Source organism: Cebus imitator, unplaced genomic scaffold (genome assembly GCF_001604975.1).
Source record: "Cebus imitator isolate Cc_AM_T3 unplaced genomic scaffold, Cebus_imitator-1.0 Scaffold413, whole genome shotgun sequence".
Classification (NCBI taxonomy): Eukaryota; Metazoa; Chordata; class Mammalia; order Primates; family Cebidae; genus Cebus; species Cebus imitator.
Window position 1 is genome coordinate 1,671,408 of NW_016107728.1, and position 15,018 is coordinate 1,686,425.

General features: G+C 43.8%; 2 protein-coding genes across 10 annotated transcripts in view; one reads left to right on the top strand and one right to left on the bottom strand.

Annotated features, from left to right (window-relative positions):
* TRAF3IP2 (TRAF3 interacting protein 2) overlaps window positions 1-15,018 on the top strand; it is a 47,337-nt gene that overhangs the window by 28,354 nt on the left and 3,965 nt on the right. For 4 of the 5 annotated variants that reach the window (XM_017509264.1, XM_037731610.1, XM_037731611.1 and 1 more), the window contains exons 4-8: window positions 3,358-3,536; window positions 5,881-5,969; window positions 9,807-9,875; window positions 10,979-11,095; window positions 14,557-14,631. In XM_017509264.1, the coding sequence (XP_017364753.1) occupies window positions 3,358-3,536; window positions 5,881-5,969; window positions 9,807-9,875; window positions 10,979-11,095; window positions 14,557-14,631 (529 nt within the window). Of the gene's footprint in view, window positions 1-3,357; window positions 3,537-5,880; window positions 5,970-9,806; window positions 9,876-10,294; window positions 10,500-10,978; window positions 11,096-14,556; window positions 14,632-15,018 lie in introns of those variants that run through there. The other variant, XM_037731612.1, reaches the window with a different exon arrangement.
* The window catches only part of LOC108289731, a 115,724-nt gene that overhangs the window by 24,111 nt on the left and 76,595 nt on the right, over window positions 1-15,018 (bottom strand). The window contains exons 2-3 of one of the 5 annotated variants that reach the window (XR_005196991.1): window positions 4,051-4,231; window positions 993-2,818 (exon numbers count right to left, since the gene is read on the bottom strand). The exons of the other annotated variants lie outside the window; for them this stretch is intronic. The gene's annotated coding sequence lies outside the window, so the exon portion shown is untranslated. Of the gene's footprint in view, window positions 1-992; window positions 2,819-4,050; window positions 4,232-15,018 lie in introns of those variants that run through there. 5 annotated transcript variants of the gene reach the window in all.

Consider the following 15,018-nt stretch of genomic DNA (forward strand, 5'->3'; position numbering starts at 1 on the left):
AAAAAAAAAAAAAAATTATACATGTTGAGCACCATTCTTAGGTCTCTCCTATGCTTCTTCAGAAAAACAACTTTGCTTTTTCATGACTTCAGTTGTCAACTCGTTAATCATTTTTTCCCCTTATTCCCTTTGAACTCTCCATCAGGTTTTCCTTTTCTCTTAATTTATGGATCTAAAATACACAGGTAAAACTCATGTAAATAGAGCTTCCTCATTTATGACAATATTTGGAGGAAAGTAGATTAAATGTTTACTCTTGCTCAAAAACAACTTTTATATGCCACTCTAAAACTAGATTCTGTTTTTATAGCATAGAGTAAAATATGAAGTTCTTATTAGAGTGGATTTTTCAGAAATACACAAAGTGGTAATTGGTTTGAAAATTGCATTGAAAGAAAAAAAGCCCACTTTATTAACAATGGTGAAGAGGCACATGCCTGCTTTCCCTTTTGCTCAGAAGCCCACAAACCTTCATATTTTCTTCTAGACAGATCCCTTTTTTTCTTTTTCCTTTTTCTTGAGACAGGATCTGACTCTGTCACTCAGGCTGGAGTGCAGTGGTGTGATCTCGACTCATTGCAACCTCTGCCTTCAACGCTCAAGTCATCTTCCCACCTTAGCCTCCAAAAAGTAGCTGGAACTACAGGTGTCCGCTACCACATCCAGCTAATTTTTCTTAGTTTTTGCAGAGGAAGAGTCTCACTTTGTTGCCCAGGCTGGTCTCAAACTCCTGGCCTCAAGTGACCCACCCACATCAGCCTCCCAATGTGCTGGGATTACAAGTGTGAGCCACTGGGCTGGGCCAGACCCCTTATTTTTCTAAACCATAAATACATAAAGTTTAAACAATGGAATGAGATAAAATGTGATTTTATAGCAGGATACGCACTCTTACAGAAGAAATATCTAAAATTCCAAGGAAATAAAATGTAAACATCTTTATGAAATGAGTTTAGTGTTGAATAGAAAAGAGAATAGTAATTTTTAAATTTTTTTATTTTGAACAATTTAGACCTACAAAAGAGTTGCAAAGATAATACAGAGTAATTGGTTTTGTAGCATCAATTTAAGCCTGCTATGGTCTTCTTGATTTATTTTATCATTTAGGATCATGAAAAATAAGTTCAGGTAAACTTGGTGGCTCACACCTGTAATCCCAGCACTTTGGGAGGCTGAGGTAGGTGGATTGTTTGAGCCCAGGAATTTGAGACCAGCCTGGACAACGTAGCAAAAACCCATCTCTACAAAAAAAATACAAAAATTATCCGGGTGTGGTGGCACATACCTGTGGTTCCAGCTACTCAGGGGGCTGAGGCAGGAGAATTGCCCAAGCCCAGGAGGTCAGGGCTACAGTGAGCCATGATAGTGCCACTGCACTTCAGCCTGGGTGACAGAGTGAGACTCTGTCTCAAAAACTAACAAACAACACACACACACACACACGCACACACACACCCCTATCCAACTGAGCCTGGGCATGGTGGCTCACGGCTATAATTCCAGCACTTTGGGAAGCCAAAGGCAGGAAGATCGCTTGACGCCAGGATTTCATGACCAGCTTGGACAACATGTTGATAACCTGTCTCTACCAAAGTAATACAAAAATTAGCGAGGCATGGTGGCCCACACTTGTGGTCCCAGCTACTCGGGAGGCTGAGGTGAGAAAATCACCTGAGCCCAGGAGGTCAATGCTGCAGTGAGCTGTGACTGAGCCACTAAACTCCAGCCTGAGCAAGACCCTGTCTCAAAAAAAAACAAACAAAAAAAGAAACAAAAAGAAGCTAATTCTTCTCTTATTGATAGTTTGAAAGAGAACTTTAATATGGAAAGTTTACTCTGTCATTAATTTCCATGGTATTGTTTTTACACAGACATTTTTGACTATTATCAAGGCCTTAACATTTCTTTATCATATAAGCAATCATCTTCTATAACATCTAAGCAACTTTTGAAACAATTTTTTTTGGTATAAAAGAATTTAATGCAAAAGAATATGGAATGGGTTTTTCTTGGAGAAATTTAAAAAAAAAGAAAACGAGAAAAAAATATGGAATGGGATTCCCCTATTAGATGAAAGCATATTTTATAGAAATTATTTTCTCTATATTAATAAAAATATAAAATAATAATCTTAAGCATTCATATTTTCAAAATATAGTACAGTTGAGATTCTGTGTAATTTTATTTTAAATCCTATTATATAAGACTTTCAGAATTTCTGATTACTCTTTGGGTAAAAATATGAAAAGCATAAGCAACAATCTACAAAAACTGGGCATATACATAGAGATTTTGTAGTCAAAACATTTTTTAAAATTTATAATATGACACAGTTTCAAACACACAACAAATAACAGCATCCATGTTCCCACTACCCAGATTTTAAGAATGTTAACATATTGTCACATTTGCTTCAGAATCTTTTTTTGAGAAATAAAACACTAAGAGACAGTTTTAGTCCCGCCACCGGTTAGCGCAATACCACAGAACAGGGCCACCAAAAAGGCTGCCTCCTCTGGCGGTCAGGAAGGCACAGAATCAGAAAGCCAGCGCTGCTGTGACCACTGCAATGGTTGGATCTGTTCTGCGCCAGATAGATCTCCACTGACGAAAAATGGATGTCCATGCCCTGCCCTTGATGCTTGTGAAGCTGGTAACAGGACACTGGGATGCTTTCTGGGGAAAACTCAGCACCTCGTCACTGTGTTTACCGACAGAAACCACAGAAGCGGCAGAGGTGTGCTGTCCGTTTCCTTCTGCCCGCCAAATCTCAGATGGGCATCTGATTGTCTGTCTCAGCAGAATGTTCATGGGAATACTGGCAACCAAAATGATAAAGATGCTATTTAATATGGTAGAAACTTCTTTAAAAGGTCTTCAAAATCAGATTTCCGTTCATATGTCAATGGTACAAATACTTCTAAACCTACATGACCCTCTTTACCTTTTGATACATAATTAAATGTTACGTAGTATGAGCTAAAAGTCATGTCTTTTTACCTGAATGCCTATAACATCAACCATCTGTGTCACCTGTCAGACTACTTTGTTTTGTTGGTGACCTTGTCTGCCCTGTGCATGAGACTTGTTTTTCCAGTTAAACAAATCTTGAATAGAGTAATCAAATCCCGCTTCCCTTTTACAACTTGGAGCACGGGCCTTCACATGTGGCCGCCAGCTGAACGGCTTATTGACTAAAACTCCGTGGAGCTCCCCTCTTCCTTCTGTCTCAGATAAGAATAGAGGCAGAGGAGAGGTAGCCCACTGGGATCTTCCCATAGTTCTAAAAGACTTTCTGTCCCTGAAGGTTTGCCTTTGTAAAGAATGAAAATTGACTGTAAATGTATTCCTTTCTAGGGACCAGCCATACCACCAAACACCTAATAGAGCTGGTGCTCCTGTGGAGTCCTTGGAGTCCCCTGCAGAGCTGAGACCACATGTTCCCCAGCCTCCGTCCCCAGCTGCTGTGCCTAGACCCCCTAGCAACCCTCCAGCCAGAGGAACTCTAAAAACAAGCAATTTGCCAGAAGAATTGCGTAAGTTGTTTGCAACATCGTTCTCTCCTTCTTGTTGTCACTTCTTGTACTTTGTGATGGTTGGATGATCACTCATCCATATCTCAGTTTTTTTTTTTCCAGACAGGGTCTCACTCCTGTTGCTCAGGCTGGAATGCGGTAGTGTGATCATGACTAACTGCAGCCTCAACCTCCCAGGCTCAGGTGATTCTCCCACCTCAGCCTCCTGAATAGCTAGGGTTACGAGGGCACACCACCACACCCAGATAATTTGCTTATACTTTTGCTGGAGATGGGGTTTCACCATGTTGCTCAGGCTGGTCTCAAACTGCTGGACTCAAGCAATCCACCCACCTTGGCCTCCCAAAGTGCTAGGACTACAGGTGTGAACCACTGCACCTGGCCTCATAACCTCAGCTATTTCTCATAGACACACTAAATTAAAATGCACTTTTTTGCTTAAAAAGTAACCTGCATTTTGTATGAATGTTTTTAGTGATTCTGACACCACTAGTAACACTCTCAAACTGCTTACCTCTAGATTCCTTAAGCACATACTCCAAAAATAAATAACCCCAATGTCTTTTCCTTATTCTAAATGATGCTCTTGAGTGGACTTGTCCCTGGGTAAATTGATTGGATGTCCATGTGGTATTGGACAAGCACCCAGCCTCTCACCATAAGTTACCAGCAGCCATCAAGAACGAGGTCATTTCCTGTAGGGATGAGCAATCTTGTTTGGAAAAAACAGTCTCACATTCTCCAAACTGCAAGACAACCAAATGCAAACTAAGCCTTTTATTTAAAGAAACATTCAACTAAGCGTAAGGTGATGATTCGTTTTCCACATTTTGCTGCCAGAACCAGAAATGTTGAAATACCACCAAAATGTTCTCATATTAAGGTCAGTCAGGACAGTAATTTCCAGAAATCTTAAGAAAATAGTCACTACTTGTGCAATTATTACATCATGTGCTTGCTAGAGAAGCTCAGGTAATTCTAATATGCATTTTCCAAATCTGGGAACCTTTTTGAACCAAACCTGAAATGAGGCCTTTTGTATGTGCTGATTCCTTTTGGGGGATCTGTGCTGATTAGTCATTGACAATTCTGAAAGATTTCTATGACAATGATTCGTTGCTATTTTCATTCAAAACATTTTATTTCTGAATACTTTCTTAAAATCTTAATCATTTTAATTTTGAGCATTTCTGGAGAACAGATCCTGCCCTGCATACGTCATAGTCCTGATACCAGTTTATAGATCATATATAACTTACCATAATCTATAAAGGAAATCCTAAAATACATGAGAATTGGGTCAATGTAAGGTGTTCAGACGAAAATTGAGTGCCATCAATATATCTGGCTGTTTAAATAAGTTAATATGATCATTATACATACTTCCATTTGGGAGGTGTGTTTCAAAAAACCTCAGTATAGATACAGACTTGTATTTTCTCTCCAGCCCCCATTTCTCCATCCTCTGCCCCAAGGGCTTCCTGAGATTTAACTGGTCCATTCCAGACTAAAAGCCAACACACAGAGATTATTCAGCTTTCACATTAAAATGCTAGCCAGACAATTTCCCCAAGACTTTAGCCTGAAAAAACACTGGTTCATCCCCACTGGGTTAATCTTGTCCAAACGGTACTGTCTGCTGCTCTAAGCTGATCCCGGAATGAGTGAGGGAGTCTGTGATGTTGGACTGCCCAGAGGCAGTGTCTCTCCTTCAAGCTGCTCAAGTTTTTCTTACTAACATTTCTGAGCTGTGCTTTGGTCTACTCCAAACTTCCTGGCGTTTCTCCAAAAGTGAGTGGATTGCAGGGAAGAAGCGAGCGGGGAACCACTTTCTCACTCTCCTCCCCCTTGCTCTTGTGAGAAGAGCGAGCTTTCAGGGCAGCGGAGCGCATCAGGAGATGAAAAGAAGACACTGCTGGGTGGCCCCTTAGCAAGTTTTAGCTTCTTGGCCTGCTGTGAGAGTATTCCCTGGGCACAGTGCCAAGTGTCTCTAAGAAACCAGGCGGTGCCTGATCTTAAGAACTCGCGGATTCTGGGTGGTGCATTTCTCGTTATGGCCTCGTGGTTTTTCAGAAGCCCCCTTAGGCTTGTGGAAGCCACTCCGATTTCCATTCACGAAGAGCAGTCTGCTCTCCCTTGGACAGACCCCCTGGCATTTTGGGACTGAGGAGCTGTGCTCTGGGCACAGCAACCCGTACAATGCAGGCATAAGCTCTCAGAGCAACCCAGCCCAAGGCTTCCCCTATTATTCTAGAAGGACAAAAGATACTGCATGTAATTTAGAAGTTTGTTTAGAATAGAATAATTTGACCAATTTCTAATAAATGTAAAACTTTCCTCTTAGGGAAAGTCTTTATCACTTATTCGATGGATACAGCTATGGAGGTGGTGAAATTCGTGAACTTTTTGTTGGTAAATGGCTTCCAAACTGCAGTAAGTATTTTGTCCAAGTAGGTAACTGAACAGTTATAGTGAGTACAATGGAGAGAAAAGCAGAAGATGAAAAAGTGCAACAGCTGTTGGTGATTTAAACAATATTTTTGATTTATGTGATTATGCATTGAGTGCTTATAGATTTAGGTAATCATTGCTTTCCAGAGTTTAAGCTATCTGAAGTCTCCAGCATTTTTTTACCTGCATGCTGTCTGTGTGACCCAAGTACCTCTAACAGCAAGATCAGTGAGAATGCGACCACATATGCGCTGGCCCCTGGCCTGAAGGAAATGCCGGGCTCTTGCTGCACTTTGCACCTTTGTCCTTTCTCACCAATCATGCCCGCTTTGGTGGAGCTTCTCATAATGCAGGAAGCTGCAGGCTTCACCATGGTCACCTGCTGATTTAACAAGGTCCTTTTGTTCTGCACTGGGTTGTGAGGTTTGAAGTAGAACCCCTGCAGCCTGAATTCCCCACTGTGCACAGCTGCCATCTCCACACCTTGACACAGTGATGCTTCTGGATGGGCGATACTGGCCGGGTTTTGGGCTGTTCTAATCCAGTTCCAGGGGAGGCAGACCTCACCCAGCCCTACAGGTCCACTGTGATCTTGGCCCCCAAATCTCAGGAAACACACACTGCTCTTGTCCCCCTGTAGTCCCTTGACACAGTATAGCTTAAAGCCATGTAAATTTTTCTCTATGATAAATCAAACACCACACAGTGCTACTCAGGGGACTCGCTTCCTTCAAACACGAGATAACTACTTTTCCTGTCCAGAGCCCTCTTCTAGGTCTCTTTTAGTGAATTCTAGAGAGTGGTGAAAAATTAAGGGAAATATCTATGAATATAAATGTCTATAGATAAAGAGGGATACTTAGAAACTAAATATCAATTTTAAAGGTTATTTAGCATTGTTTAACAGGAGTTTTTATTTGAAGTTTTCTTTATTCTATAAGACAATTTTGTGGGGGGGAGACTTTTTTGAGACAATTTTTTTAAATGGGATTCCTGTAAAGTACTACAGACTGGGTGGCTTAAGCGTAGAAATGAATTTTCTCACAATTGTGGAGGCTGGAAGCCTAAGATTAAGGTTTCAGCAGGGTTGGTTTCATCCTGAGGCCTTTCTAGTAGCTGGCTGTCTTCTCCTTCTGTCCTCACATGGTCTCTCCTTTGTGTGGACACATGTCTGTGTTCTAATCTCTTCTTCTGTGGACACCAGTCCTTTTGGATTAGGGCCCACCCATATCACCTTATTATATCCAAATTACTTCTTTAAAGGTCCTGTCTCCAAATACAGTCATATTCTGAGGTACTGGGAGATAGGGCTTTAACGCAGGAATTTTGGGAGCACAATTCAGCCCGCAGTAGTAGCTATGTGGAGAAATGATCATGACAGGAGCTGTGGGCTTTGGGAGAGACTTGGAGAAACCGATGGAAGACACCCAGCTCATTGCACCACCCAGGATGTTCACCTCAGTAGCTAGGAATAATTCAGGTGCTTGGATAATAACAATAATCGCCCTTTTTTATTTATGTAATTTTTTTTTTTTTTTGAGATGGAGTCTTACTCTGTCGCCTAGGCTGGAGTGCAGTGGCACAATCTCAGCTTACTGCAACCTCCGCCTCCTAAGCTCAAGCAATTCTCCTGCCTTAGCCTCTTGAGTAACTAGGGTTACAGGTGCCTTCCACCACACTCAGCTAGTTTTTTTTTTTTTTTGTACTTTTAGTAGAGACAAGGTTTCTCCATGTTAGTCAGTCTGGTCTCAAACTCCTAATCTCAATTGATCTGCCCGCCTTGGCCTCCCAAAGTGCTGGGATTACAGGCATGAGCTACCAATTATAACCATTGATTGAGTGCTTATTTCCTGCCTGGCATTATGATAGGCCTTTTCCATGTTAACTCATTTTAGTCCTCACAGCCACCCTAGGAAATCAGTTTATTAACCACGTATTACAAGTGAAAATGATAAGATTTAGAGTTTTAGTAACATTTCCAAAGTCATATAGGTGGGAAGTGGCAAAGCCAAGATAGAGCCCAAGCTGTCCGTCTCTTTTCAACCCTGACACTGTATTGTTTCTCTCTCATATAATAATAATGGATTAACAACGCAGTCACAGAAAGCTACAAAAGCATTCTCAAGAGTAGTCGTTGGCCATCCCACGTTTGAAAACAGGAGTCATCTAAACCAAAATAACAGCCATTCCATTTTTCATGTAAAGACACATATTCTGAACTCTGTACCCTATGTATATGATAGCTCACTGTACACGGGGCAGGGTCTCTTTCCTTAGGAAGCTTAGCGTCAGGTTGAAGAGACACAGCAGACATAAATGAGACATGTCATGAATAAAAGAATGTTATCATACGTGTTAATTGTCTAGTGACATTAGTGGTAACAATGGGGTAAAGTTAGGTAAAGTGAGGAGGAGGAGGTTGGCATGTGGGAAGGAATCACAGAGCAGTGGGGCTTGTGCTGTGCTTTTAGGGTACAAGGGCCACCAATGTGGGTAGTAAAGTAGACAGGATATGTGGGGAAAAGAGGCGAGGATGGATCATGGATGGCACAGAAAGCTTGCTAAAGGGCTGGGACTTGACTTGATCAGTCCTAAACAGTGGTGTGACATTCATTCATTCATTTATTTGAGACAGAGTCTTGCTCTTTTGCTCAGGCTGGAATGCAGTGGTATGATCACAGCTCACTGCAGCGTCTACCTCCCATGCTTAAGCCATCTTCCTGCCTCAGCCTCCCATGTAGCTGGGACTACAGGCTTATGTCAACATGTCTGGCTAATTTTTTGTAGAGACAGAGTCTTGTTGTATTTAGCCCAGGCTGGTCTCAAACTCTTGGGTTCAAGTGATCTGCCTGCCACAGCCCCCCAAGTGCTGGGATTACAGATGTGAGCTGTGCCTGGCCTGGAGTGACATTTACAACAAGTAATCTGGGAGCAGTGTAGCTGAATCACATAACCCCTCCCCAAGGACACTCTCCCTGAGTCACTTATTCCAGTATATAATCTCTCTTCCCATCAAGAGCACATCGTAAACATACACTTGTGTGCGTACACACACACACACACACACACACACACACACACTGCAGTACAGGCCTGAGCCCAAGAAGGGACTTCTTATTTGGTTTCCTATAAAATAAAAACTAACTGATATTTCTGCTTTTAAAATATCCCTTCAAAGACTTGAACACTAATAGTAAATATCAGTCTTTTCAAGGCCTAAGAGTTCCACTTCTTGACTTTCATCCTAAACTTCTTCCCTTCCATTTCAGTAATTGTTTTTGTGACCGTTTCTTGGCTCTGCTCCAAGTTTCATACAGTCCTTTTGAAACATATAGATCAAAACTGGACATGATACCATAATAACGTCCTCATTAATGCAAGTAAAGCACCACAATTGTATCTCAGTTACTTGTATGCCACACATCCATTAAAACATTCCAGAATTATGTTTGCCTTTCAAATTTCTGAATTACAGATGGATAATTTATGTATGTTGCTGGCTTACATCCAACTCAGTGGTATATGGTGCGCCTCAGACTTTTAAAAACATAATTATTGTGTAGCCATAGATATATTTTGATGTGTATCACAATATCCTAATTATGGATATGGTATTAATTACTTAAATGCCTACTAATGTTGAAGTAGGAAATACTTTCATAAAATTATATTTTGTTTTTTAGACCTATGTGCTCCTCCTTGCAAAAAGCGTTAGTTAAGTTTCGGAGTTTTAAATGTATATAGTGTTGTGTTTTCTCCTGCTCTGCATCTTGAGAGAACTTCTTACTAAGAGCCAACGCCCACATCTTTGTCTTGCAGATTGACATATTTGAGGATAGAATCCGAGGCATTGATATCATTAAATGGATGGAGCGCTACCTTAGGGATGTAAGTACATTCCAAAAATCAGAGATTGTTTTCTGGTGAGAAAGACAATGAGCTTATGAAGTGATTTATGAAAGCAGCCCTGGCATACCCACCTAAGTCTGAAGCTGAGAAAGCCCCAACAAAGCCTCCCTTGTTGGAAGCCGTGCAGAGACTTGGAAAGGAAGAATGGGGTCGCCCTCTCGGACATGCACAGGCAGGAAATAACGGTCAAACCAGACACAGGTGGTTGATAACAATCAGAGGAAACAATCTTTTGACCAGAATAGGAAAGAAGGAAATGAAGGCAGAAAGTGGGGAGAGAGCAGCAGAATTCAATTTAATCTGAGGCCACCCCAAGTGTTTTGTAGAATTGGGCTGAAGAGGTTTCCCGGGCAGCCTCGCAGGCTGCACAGCACACCACCCCCGAGGCGCCCACGCGCAGCCCCGTCATTTGTTCTCCACTGACAGAATCTATACCGGCCACTGGGACACGTTGTGTTTAACAAGATCAAAATTGATTGCTGCCAGCGTGTCCGTGTCGGCTGCTTCTTTCCGAGGGAGTTGGTGGGGGACGGGAGTCTCAGCAGGCTGGGGTTTTGTGCTTTTCCCTTTGTCTGAAGCCTGATGTTTGATTTGTGCTGAAGGGTCTGTTCCTACCGACTGTGCTAATGCGTACACGCGGAAGACAGGGCAGTCAAGAGTGCAGTGACTGGCAGCTCAGATCCAGCTGCAGGGAGGGAGGGTGTTTCTCACTGTTGGTGTCGCAGTGCCTTTTTGCCATGACGCAGACTCACTCAGTGATTGGGGCTTTCATTAGAGGTTTATTAGTGATGGTTGTGGAAAATGGTAGGCAAAAGCACATCTATCTAGGAGAGCTTCTCTCTGAGTCATTCACTCTGCATGTTCGAGGTGGGGCTGGGCTGGAGATGGAGGAGAGAAGCAGGGACGAGGGTCTGCCTGAGTGGGAACCAGTGCTTCTCTTTCCGTGGAGAATGAGCTTGGCCCTCCACCTGCAGTGTGTCAGATAATGCCCACGGTCCTGCTGGCCAGTTTCCAGCCTGCCTTCACCAAACGGACTACACTTTACACTTCCATAAACATGCCTTTCTCCCTCTCATTAACAGAAGACCGTGATGATAATCGTAGCAATCAGCCCCAAATACAAACAGGATGTGGAAGGCGCTGAGTCGCAGCTGGACGAGGATGAACATGGCTTACATACTAAGTACATTCATCGGATGGTGAGTGGGGAGGGGATCACAGCACCTCACTGTCCCCTGGGGATGGATACCTTGTCCAAGGAAGTCCCATTCATCCCCAGACACCAACTGGGGGCAGCATGATGCTGGGTGAAGAGCTCCGGGCCTGCCATGTCAGGAGAGGGGCTGTTGATTCTGGCTTCGTCTACGTTAGGGACTGTGGGCAAGTCATTGCACCGCTGAGACTCAGTTGTTCCTATTAGTTACAAGGGGAGCGCAATCTGTGATCTCTGGGATCCAAGATTCTGGAAAGAAGTGCTCTCATGGCTTGACTGTTTACCAGCAAATAAGAAGTCCTAGGAGGTGGGAGACAGGGTGGTGTGGAGGGCTGGCTCCTGCAGCTGAATCATGTTCTGTGCCCTACGTTTTCAGAAAGCAGTGGTGTAGTGAAAGGGACACCTGCCGTTGCATCAGGTGGGCTTGGTTAAAGTTGGCTTCCTCATGTCCAGGCTGTGTGACCGCAGCCCCACTGCTTAAACTCTTTGTGTCTCAATGTCCCTATTCACAAAATGGGTCGCTAATACTTACAGGGTTGTTGTGAAAATGAAATAATGTTTTGAAAGTATCTGGTATATATCAGATGCTTAAACAAGGGAAGGGAGTGTTCTTAGCTCATGCCAGGTGGGGAACTATGGGGCCTGGTTAAATTCAAATCAGTGGGAGAAATCTGTAGGATATTAGACTTGCTCAGCATGGGATGAAACTAGAACATTCTGACCGAAACAATCACCCAGCTTCGGAACTGGCTGCTTTATGGGCTAGCAATCTTCCTGCTCCCTGTGATTATAGAGATGCTATGGAGACAGTTTCTGCTTGGCTAGGATGCGGGGCTACACTTGTGACTTTCAGGCTGTCCTGCAGAGTTCCCAATGGGTGCCCATCTGTGCTGGAGGAGAGGCTGGCTGTGTGCCTCCCACCCCCACCTCAGCTAGAGCTGGTTTGCACTTCTCAGCCTTGTTTTGTTGACCAAGGATTCTGAGATTTAAAAAGGCTTGGGAAATCACTGGACTAGAACTGATAAGCTCCATGTCAGCTCTAACACTCCACGAGGAGGGGGGGCACCTGGAATGGACACAGAGCATCACTGACTAAGTTGGGAAGATGGGGAGGACACAGCCAGGCAGTCTCAGTGCACACAGCTTTACTACAGGGGAAGCAGATGGAGGTCCCAGGTCTGTCCTGTAGGTCAGCAGCGTGGGAAAGGGGTGGGGTGGGTGTTCCCCATCTGAGTCTTCATGGTCTCTGTCTCCCTTTCTATCAAGTACAGACCACTCATGTGAGCTCACAACCAAGCCAAAGGAAGAGCCGAGGCAAGGCGATGAGGTTAAAAAGTGAGGCCAGGGAGTCAGGAGATAAGGCTCCTCCTATTCTGGTCTTGACCAGTCTCACAGCCCTTGTACAGTGCCCTGGAAAGTTATCATTTCTGGAAGTAAACTGTCTTAAAAGGTCATGTCCGGCTTCGTCCCTTGGTTCTCTGCTGCACATCCGCTTGGCCTCAGAGCATGCGATGCCCTGTCTGCATCTCTAGGAACCTGCCAGTCCTGGGAGCTGACAGCTCATGCGTGGGAAGGGCTCGAGGCCTCAGCCAGTTCCTAAGGAAACCTGTCTAGCTCTGTGGGTGTGTGGCATAGCCAGTCAGTAATACACAGCTCGGCCTCAGAGCTTGTCTGACTGTTCCAACTGGAACCAGACTGTCTGCAAACTTGCTTTCTTGGGCCACAGTGTCTTGGGCCCTTCCTCATCACAGAAGGGGTCAAAGAGGCCAGATACAGAATTGCCTTCCTGCCTGCCTGGCTGACTTCCTGGACTCCTCTGGGCAATAGAAAACCCTGGAACAATAAGAACTTGGTCATGACAGAGGGAGTGCAGAGGTACTGATGAGTAACTGCATCACAGAGTGAACTCGTTCACAGAATGTCAGTGTCTGGAAGGAGGAGAGAAAATTAAAAATGTACTGCTGCTGACCACCACCTCCACAGGCTGGGCAGCCTAGTGCACAAGCCAAGCTTCACAGTATATGGAGTCCTACAAGTCAAACAAAACTCAGTGCTTCACTTGTAACTTGTGCACCCTACCCCCTGCCTTTCATGTCTACTCCATGCTGGTGTGACTGGTGCTTCTAGCTGCACAGTACTTGGGTCATTTTAAAACATATGTTCTGAGACGCAGTTACTCGTCAGTACCTCTGCACTCCCTCTGTCATGGCCAAGTTCTTACTGCTCCAGGGTTTTCTGTTGCCCAGAGAGGTCCAGGAAGTCAGCCAGGCAGGCAGAGGTGGTTCTGAGAAAACACCTTGTGGAGGATTTGTGTGTGTTGTGCGATCATGTGTGTGTGAGTATATGTGAGTGTGTTTATGAGGGGTTTCTATGGTGATTTCAATAACCAGCCATCACCACTGTCATTTTCTTCTCTGTTCTGTTTTTATTTCCATGCACAATGAAAACTTCTCAGTTATAAAAATCAATTGGAAGATGAAATGGTTGGGAACACATAACTCCTCATTTCCTTCTCATCAGATGACTGAAAGCTTTGTGCTGGTCACAGGATTTGGGAGACTCCAACACCCCTCCTATTGAAAATTCTGATTTTTGAGATAGTTCTTGGTAGTTAAATCTTCTTGGGCTTCCGCAGTAGCAGACCATATTGGAACAGGCAGACAGAGCTCTTCACAATTGACCTCCCCGCTCGGCCAAGCCCATCGTGTGCTCTGGCCACAGTGCATTAATAGCTGGTTCCAGCCACACCAACACACTTTCATACCTCCAGACATTTTCTCATGCTGTTGCCTCTGCTGAGATGGTCCTTCTCCTTGCCTCTGTTTTCCCTACTTGACCAAAACCTTTTCTTTCAGTGCCCAAATGACCCCTCTTTTGTAACTGTCCTTCCAGTCTCTGATGTTGAATGGATGGCCCCCATTCTGGGCTTCCGGAACAATTGTTCACACTTTTCACCCTGCACTCTGGTTGGTAATTTACCTTTCTGCCTGCTCACTAGACTGCCAGCCTTGTGAAGCTAGGGACTGTATCAGTGGTGTTCTGCTAAGCTGGCTCTCCTGATTTGTAGCACTTACTTATTTCCATGGTATAAATACTCTCACCATCACCAATTTCAAGCTATCAGTGTGAAGTCACTGAACACAGAATTAGGAAGAGATGCACACAGCCAGCTTTTGTGAGCTGCTGGCCAGTTTCAGCACACCCTGAAGGTATCCTAATCCTGACACCCAAAGCCTAAGATAGAATGTGACTTCTAATAGGCCTCTAATAAATGACTGATAAATGAGTGAATGGAATAGATAATTAGGGGGGATTAAAATTATAAGTGTGTGGCACTCAAATATGGAAATCAGAATAAAAATACCATGTGGACTTGCATCATTATGGAGACCATTAACTCCTCATCCTCATTCCTAAAATTAAACCTTCAAATTTATTTGGTTTCAGATGCAGATTGAATTCATAAAACAAGGAAGCATGAATTTCAGATTCATCCCTGTGCTCTTCCCAAATGCTAAGAAGGTAAACAAACAAAGAAACAAAAGCCTCATAATTTAATCTTTGGTTTGCTTTGCCATCTGGGATTTTAAGTGGAAAACCTTGTCCATTCTTTTTTTTTTCTTTTAAACGGAGTCTTGCTCTGTCACCCAGGCTGGAGTACAATGGCACGATCTCGGCTCACTGCAACCTCCGCCTCCCTGGTTCAAGTGATTCTCCTGCCTCAGCCTCCCAAGTAGCTGGGACTATAGGCGCATGGCACTAGCCCAGCTAATTTTTTGTATTTTTAGTAGAGATGGGGTTTTACCATGCTTAGCCAGGATGGTCTCGATCTCTGGACTTTGTGATCTGCCCACCTTGGCCTCCCAAAGTGCTGGGATTAGGAGGCATGAGCCACCACACTTGGAGTTC